At 40.9% G+C, this 8,580-nt stretch overlaps 1 protein-coding gene across 1 annotated transcript in view; it reads right to left on the reverse strand.

Annotated features, from left to right (window-relative positions):
- ASMTL (acetylserotonin O-methyltransferase-like) overlaps positions 1–8,580 on the reverse strand; it is a 54,155-nt gene that overhangs the window by 11,521 nt on the left and 34,054 nt on the right. The window contains exons 10-11 of the mRNA XM_018561249.1: positions 6,308–6,489; positions 1,764–1,881 (exon numbers count right to left, since the gene is read on the reverse strand). Of these exons, the coding sequence (XP_018416751.1) occupies positions 1,764–1,881; positions 6,308–6,489 (300 nt within the window). The remainder of the gene's footprint in view (positions 1–1,763; positions 1,882–6,307; positions 6,490–8,580) is intronic.

Below are 8,580 nucleotides of genomic sequence, written 5' to 3' on the forward strand. Positions count from 1 at the left end.
ATTTTTGATAATAGCAGTCATCAGCGGCTTGTGAGCCGCTGATGACAGCTATTAATTTAAAGGGGACAGTCTGCTGAACAGTTATACTATCAGCTTATAGTAGAACTGTAAATGCCAGGTCCGTATGGCATACTGACCTGGCCAGCTGGAAGCACTTTTGTAGGTCCATATGCCATACGTCCTTGGCAGCGAAAGGGTTAAAGGAGAAAAGTGAATGCACTGCAAGTGTAAGTATTTCAAAATCACAGCATTTTACACTGGACATGTGTATGTTATTAATAATCATCATACGTACATTGCTAAAATTTTACTTTTGCGTTTAAAGGTCTGCTTTAAAGTCTTTTTGGGGGATCAAGTACACGGTACCTGGGGCCGTACAATGTAAAGTTCAGGTGTATTTCCCTGACCCAGAGCCACAGATGCTGTGTATTGCCACCCACAGAATACTGCATCAATACATCAGTGCTTGCATAAACACATAAATGTGTACAGATGTACAACCTCATGCAGACACTCTGCATCCAGGGTGTACATCTTTACTAGGGATGCACCGATACCACTTTTTTGGGTCTGAGTACGAGTACCGATACTTTTTTTTAAGTACTCGCCGATCCCAATTACCGATACTTTTTCTTAAAGGGGCAGATATAACTTTTTTTTATGCCATCCTGTGCCCAGCCCACACCTGTAGTGTGGCACAGTTATATCTAATTCTGCATACCTGGCTGTATATTATACATTAAAAAATTTAATATACAGCCAGGTATGCAGAAATAAATATAACTGTTCCACACTATACGTATGCATTATGCACTACAGTGTTCGGGCCTTGACATGTGCTCAGCCTCATCCATTTTCCACCATATGGGGATACAAGGCTTAGTTAGATAGAATAGCAAGCAGTAGTGATTTTTTTTTTTTTTTATAAACCTAATCGGCAATTATCGGCTGATTGGCCGATTGACAGGCCTCCCCACCAATCACGAGTGAGGACAGAGGAATTGAAGGCGGAGTCTGGTTTCGGCCGTTGGCCCGTGGAGAAGGAGTTTGCGGCCATCTTGCATGAATGCAGATGCGGTCCTGTGTGCGGTGTGCGGCGGTGGAAGATGGCGGACACAGGTACTCGTTTTAGACATCAGAGCATTTGCACGAGTACGAGTACCCATGCAAATACTCGGTATCGCCGCCGATACCGATGCTTGTATCGGTGCATCCCTAATCTTTACACATGTACTTTATACACGAGCACTAAATGTGACTTCTGCATTACTACATGCTTGCTCTTCCATACTTTTGTGATGGTATTAAATACAGAGATTTATAAATAGGCACCAGAGGGAGCTCTATATTTCATGGTCTTCAGCTGGCTGGCCAACTAATAGACTTGATTGGGAGAACGAGCTGTAAAAACAAAGGAGGCAGAGCCTTAAGATGCAATGGGAAAATATGTCTGCCCCATGTACTTATATACTGCAAATCACAAAGTATACATAGAAACCAGGCTTTTAAAACATTATAGCACACCAAATATTATATACCCTTCCATCAAGTTGATTTCTTACATTTACATCTGAAAAAAAAAAATACTTTTACACAGACCAGATAAGAAAAAGTGACCCAACATTTTGCCCTCTTTATTGACAACCTTCACATTTTTAAGCACCAACAAGTTTAATAAAAGCTCAACTGCAATCATATATATAGTATACGCAGCCCACAAGAGGAAAAACCTTGATGGTACAGAGACGGAACATAAAACATACCTCCTAAATCACATGCAGTAATGTACTTGGAAAGGTCAAAAGCTGTTACTATATCGCTTGCTGTTATTTTAAGCATGCAATGCATGGCCGCCAAACAACGTTCCTTGACTTCAGGTCCCTGGTAGTAAATACAAATAAAAAGAAATGAGCATTATATAGGGAGATGTTCACTAACTTCCTGTCAAGTCTGGTTCAGGAAATCTCCTTGATGGGGATACATGCAACCATAAAAACTATGAGTATATGATACATGTACACTCCGTTCAAAACGAGAGAGAGAGAAAATGGAGTACTGCTTTAGTGTGAACCATAAGCATACACGTTACTTTTAAAAGTTCAAAAATAAACTTAATCTACCGTTTAAGATATACATGTGACAGTTAGAAGTTTAGAGCCCATATCTACCTTTCTTTAAAATTAGTTGAACAAATATTGTGTATATTAAACAAAAGGTCTTCATGTCTTAGTTTATTTTCTTTCCAGATAATCCACAACCAGAGAGGAAAGCTTATCGTTTGCCAATATGTTAAAGAGGATTGCTACTATCTGTGAGAAAGCAGCAGTCTCTCTGCAGCATTCTGGCATACTCCTTGCTGAGTCACAGCTAAAGCTTAGCAATCAGCAAAGATCATACTCTCTGATTGGACAGCTATAGCTGTGACTCAGCGGACGGGGAGTGTCAGATCTCTGTAGAGAGACCGCTGCTCTTACACAGATAGCAATGGTTATCTCTGCAGCATACTGGCTGAGAACAAGCTTTCACCTGTGGATACGACTGACAAAGAACAAAGACCTTTTATTATGTTATACACAGGAATGTATTTATTTTAAAAGAAATAGGGCTTTAAAGCGGAACTCAAACCAAAACTCTGGCTTGGAAAGCGTGGGGGAGATTCAGCATGCCACTCAATTTGGGAAGACCTACACTTTCTTTTTTGCCCTGTGAATTTGTCACTTAGGTAAAGGAAAATTGCTCGAACGGGGACAATGAGAGCAATAATATTCTCTTACTAGAGTGGGGAATGGGTATAACATCTGTTGTTTTTTTACTGCTATCTCTTTGGAGAGATTTCCCCTTACTTCTTGTCTGTGGGAAAAGTCATCGTAATAGTAAATAATCAGAAACTACGCAGTCAAGAACCACAAAATCAGTAAAAGCCTGACAGTGCTTCTACCCTTTTCTAAGCCTATCCAAAACTATTTTAAATTTCCCAAAAAATTCAATTTTTTTTTTTCTCAAGCTGGCAATACAAGTAAATTGCTCAATTTCCCCATCCATGCTAAACTACGTGGATGAATGTCCCCTGCCGGCTATTGTATTCGGACTACCAGGGCCCACAGCTATCAGCTAATTGGCTGCAGTCACTGTTCGGTCCACTTTTACCTGGCTGGAGAGGCTAGAAGGACAATTTCGCTATTTTTACACCTAGATCAAAACGAGCACTTAACCCTTGCAGTGTGGGGGTAGCTCCATTACAAGGGTTAAGAAACTTTTTGCTCGGAGTTAAAAAATCTAAAAAAAAAAAATCTTCTTTCTAGGAATAGTTTTCAATTAGATATGAGAAATTAGAAAGTCATGCAGTAATTGAACCTTACTTCTCATCTTTCTCAAACCAAATCTCAGTCACATTTGACTCATTAAAAGTAATCAGTGGGATTCATAGAGTGCCTCAGACACTTGTAATAATTCTGTCGCACACCCATGTAACAAATTCAGGTACACGACAGAAACGTGTGCATTAATTTGTAGCTATTCTGGCAGGACTATCGTAACAATCGCTATCTTGCACCATGAAACATAGTCAGGGCCACCATAACTGATATCTAGGGATGCACCGATACAAATATCGGTGCCAATACTGAGTACTTGCTCAAATGCTCCCAATGCCTATTCTGATACCGGAACTTGCGGTATCTGGATGCCCGGCAGAGAGTCATTACACACTGCCCGGCTTTCCTGATTGGCTGGAAAACCAGCTCCATGCTCCCTCATCAACAGGGAGCATGGAGTTGGCTTCCCGGCCAATCAGAAAGCCAGGCAACGTCTAATGACTTGACGCCCAGCTTCCTGATTGGCCGGGAAGCTGGCCAATAAGGAAGCCGGGCGGTGATTCATTACCCGCCCCCCGGCTTCCTGATTGGCTCATCAACTGGCTAATCGGGAAGCCAGGAGGTGAGATATTACGCACCACCTGGCTTCCCAGCTAATCAGGAAACTGGGCGGTGAGTCATTACATGCCTCCTGCCTTCCTGAATGGGACTTGTGGTATCGGCGAGTACCGAAAAAAAATATCGGTACTCGTACTCTATACCGAAAAAACGGTATCGGTGCATCCCTACTGATATCCTATCCTCAGTACAAGTTCAGCCTTGGGCCACAAAACGTCATCGGTTGTTATGGTGTAGGTGGCTGTCTGCATCATAACACACAATGATGCTGTTCAGCCCAGTAATCAGAGTCCTAATCTCAAAGCCAAGGGGGGCTGAATGTTTCAAGGGAACAAGCACCCAAAGGTGTGTGAAGATACATTTATTTTTATGTGACAAAGCCTTCTTTTCTGTTACTATAGCAATTAAATCACTTAATTAGGAAACACTTCCCTTTTCAATGAAAGAGCCCCTTGTCAACTTCATCCCAACAGAACATAAGGAATCCCTACAATGTGGATCATATTGCCTAATTTGTTTGTTAACCTCACATATAAAATAGTCACACAGATGTTAACAAACCGGTTAAATAGATTCCTGAATAATGTAATCCACCCACATCAGATTTCAAAAATGTTTTTAGAGACTAAAATAAATTAGGGCATACATTAAATAATAAATCTATTATTCATTTAAATAGTTGCTCAAGAGTTATGTCCATAGACTGCGATAACTTTAGATGGATTGGAGATTCCTTCATCAAACTTTGGCAAAATTTGGTCTGAGCTTAAAGAGTTATTAAAGCCTCGTATGTTTTTGCATATATCTACTGCTAGCAAGCCTTTCACTTTAATTATATTTCATATATTCAACAACCTCACTGTGATATTGTTGTAATATCCAAAATCAGTTACACTATTTCTCCAGAACAAGGACCAACAAATGGCACGCATCAGGGTTACCCCTCATCAATGTATCTATTCTTTCTAACAAACAAGTCCTTTGAATGTCTCACGTCCTGCCCCAAAACTGGTGGATCAGAACAACATATAACGTTTAATGCTGATGACATCACCCTATGCTTGGCTGATTGTAATTACTCAATTACCACTGCTTTGGAACCTATCAGTGGCCGAGTACGATTGTCCCCCACTCCCCCTGTTGGTCTGTGGTAACACTCTGCCATAATATAACGTTACCAGACACTTACATTATCTCCTTTGCTAGTCATCCCTCCTTCCTTGCTCCATGATCATTAAGATTTCAGTACTCACACTGGTGATCCGCACCAGACTCCAAGTGAACCAAGGCCCAGACCACGTTACAAGAGGTCCTGAGCACGGTGCGCTCAACCATGCCTGGTTCGGATTGCTCACCCTACACAAATTAAGGGAGTGCCCGGGTACTGTTAAAACCCCCAAAGTGAACTAAATTAAATCATTAACACCCCTGGACCAAGCAGCTCCTCCTGCTGAAGAATGTCCATTACAAGTCATTTAGAAATTAAAGTGTTTTAGGACAGTACTGACATTTTCTGTGGACTAAAAATGAATATAACCATGTTTTTGGAAAGATTTAATAAGTCTATTCAGCTATGAAATGCTAACTTTTTTTCTTCTAGATAAACGGAGGTGCAAAAAAATGTGCTTTAGATGGGAACTTAGCACATTTTGGCTAATAAAGGTTTGCTATTACCTAACAATAGGACATACTGATAACTACCCAGCAGGTGTCGACTGGTGAATCGCTGTATCCTTTGTGGCTGGTCATCTTGCATTTGTAGGGACTTTAACTATGGTTCTGGAAGACATTTGCTTGTCTCAGAGTCATTATAAAACAGCATTGGCTCTCAGCTACTGCTGAGAGCTGGAACTGCTGCCTGCGATAGCCCCAGCTGAGCATTATACCTGGAAACTGAACTGATTCACTCCTAGGCTTAGTGCTGGACCGCAGCTAACCATGACAGAGAATGAGCTTAATAAAAGGTATAATCATAACAATTGGAGGAACTCGACTATCTTTTTTTTTCCTCCCACGTGACTAACCTAAACGTGACTAATATGAATCACATCATCCTCTGCTGCACTCTAGTGGTACAAAAACACTGCAATACCCCTTTCTCTTTTCAGAATGCATAGAAGATAGGAAAACATACACAGAATGAAAGATCCTTTTGAGAATGTTAAGGCAGCAGTTTGTAAAACAATACATTTTTTCTCTTTCAAGTTGGGTGTGCTGAACCTTCTGAATCAACCACACCGGCTTCATAAAGGAACCTCAGAAAACTAGGTCTGTGATCTACCAAAGATTTTCTTTGTAGAATAAAAGTAGGTGCCTATGAAAAAGTTGACACATTAAGAAAGCATGCAGATTATAAAATAGAAATATATATTTACATGAACATTTCCAGCTGTTCGTTCACAGGTTTTATGGTGATGGTTTGTTCCTTCTACCACTGCAGATTCCAGGTGGGTAAAATAGAAGCACAGTTGGTCATTAGAGTGAATGATAAGATTATGAATTGAAAATTCAGCATCAGACACCAGGAATGTATTGGCTAACTCCGTATTACTATATACTATAAGAAAAAACAAAAATAAAAAAAGAATCAGGTAATACCAAACTTTTTGTATATGTTATTGCTTGTAATCTATGTAAAAGAGTTACAGAGATATCTAATTTAAAAAAAAAAAAATTACATAAAGGGGCAAAGAATATGTTACAGTGAAACATTTTCTCAACTCTTCCAGTGGGGCCATCCCTGCACTGCAAGAGTTAAGTGCTTGTTTTTGTCTAGGTGCTAAATTAACAAAGTTATACTCACCGAAAGCTCAAAACTGGCCATCTGTCACAGAATTCACTCCAGCCTGTCTCACCCCCTCCCTGCAGCATTGCAATCTTCATCGGCGTCCTCGCGTCTATGCATTGTGTACAGGACCTTAGACTGCTGCAGAGGAGAGAGAGATAGGCTGGAAGAACTGGTCTAAGAACAAGCCGGCTCAAAACATCAGGTGAGTGTAACTTTTTTTAACCTAGACAAAAACAAGCACTTAACCCCCGACTGAAAAGGTTAAGAAATTTTGTTCCTGGAGTTCTTCTTTAACTATTAACAAAATTGTATCTTATTTGTGTATCACTTAGCTGTAGATCCTCAAATCATCTCTGAATTGGTGCTGATACTGTCCTTCCTCCAGGAGGGTGACTACTTTTGTTCCCAATGGTCCCTGTGTGTGTTGTAAAGTAGCCACCGCTCCAAGCTCACTCCTATGATGGACTACAATCTCATGTTTAGCTAGCTGATTTGTATTGAGACTGTAGTCCATCACATGGGAGTGAGCTTGGAGCGGTGGCTACTTTACACAGAGACCATAGACAATAAAAGTAGCCACCCTCCCGAAGGATGTAAGTGTCAGCACCAATTCAGGGACGATTTGAGGATCAACAGCTGAGTGATACACAAATAAGATACATTTTTGTTAACAGTTAAGGTACTTGAAATGTATTTTTAAGATTGAACTCCTGAGTTTAGTGTCACTTTAACTGCCATTACTAAGGATTAGATCATATCTGCTGCAATGACCAACACCTAAGCACCAAGGAAATCAAACATGGGTATCGGACTCTTTGGTTTGGGTATGAGCAAAATATGTGAATGAACATATAACAGTAGTAATGATACTTTGTTTTCAGGTTCTGAAAAAGCCTTTGTTTTATCAATTCAGTAGCTGAGATAATCAGAAATCATCATAAAATGGTGATTTTGAAGCGAAAATGACAACTGAATAACCATTTGGAACCCCCATTATTAAACACTAAAAGTACTGTTAAAATTCAGTATTTGGGCCATGTCATTGTCGGGTGAAGTTGTGCTGTTCAAATGTTTACTAATTGCTAGACGTTCATCTATAACAGGAGAGACACAGGCTTTCTAACTTAAATTAGTCTCTAGTTAGTTTTATAGTGTTTAAAACTGAACTCCATTATTACTCTAAAAGGTGCCCATACACTGTGCGATTATCGCACGATAATCGCGGGAAATCCCGCGATCGTACGATAAATTGCAAAGTGTATGGCAGGCGTGCAACCGTTTTTACTGTACGGTCGCAAGTCTTTTGTCTAAGGAGCATGTTCGAAAACCAGCCGAAAATCTTACGATTTTCGGCTGGTTTGTGGCATGCTCGGGAGACAAATGCCGAACGGGCCGGTGTGCGCACGCACACACTGCCTGTTCAGCATTGCGGTCATCGAAGCCCGCCCCTCAGCGGGGAGGGCTTTCGATGATCGCAAGTACGATCTGCCTGTCCAAGATGGGCAGATTGTATGTTTTTTAAATTACTTTACAACCATCGCAAGACTAAGGTCTTGCAATGGTTGTAAAGTGTATGGCCACCTTTAGTTTTACAAAGCTGTACAGGCTCCTCTCCTGTGCTGAAATTGCTTACTCTGATTTAATTGCACACTGTGCACTTCAGTCGGCCTAGGAATGTCCACTCCTCCAGACTGAATCATGGGCTAAGTGCTCTTGAGAGAAGTACTGTGGCAGGGTGATGTGATGTTTTCAGGAAGCTAAGTACAACACCCTGTCGACCCCTACCACCAGCCATGATTTGCCTGCATTGCACAGAGATCCAGTGATGACATCATATTGATGGGGGGGGGGGGGGGGGGG

The sequence above is a fragment of the Nanorana parkeri genome, unplaced genomic scaffold (genome assembly GCF_000935625.1).
Source record: "Nanorana parkeri isolate BGI_ZX_2015 unplaced genomic scaffold, ASM93562v1 scaffold510, whole genome shotgun sequence".
NCBI classification, from domain to species: Eukaryota; Metazoa; Chordata; class Amphibia; order Anura; family Dicroglossidae; genus Nanorana; species Nanorana parkeri.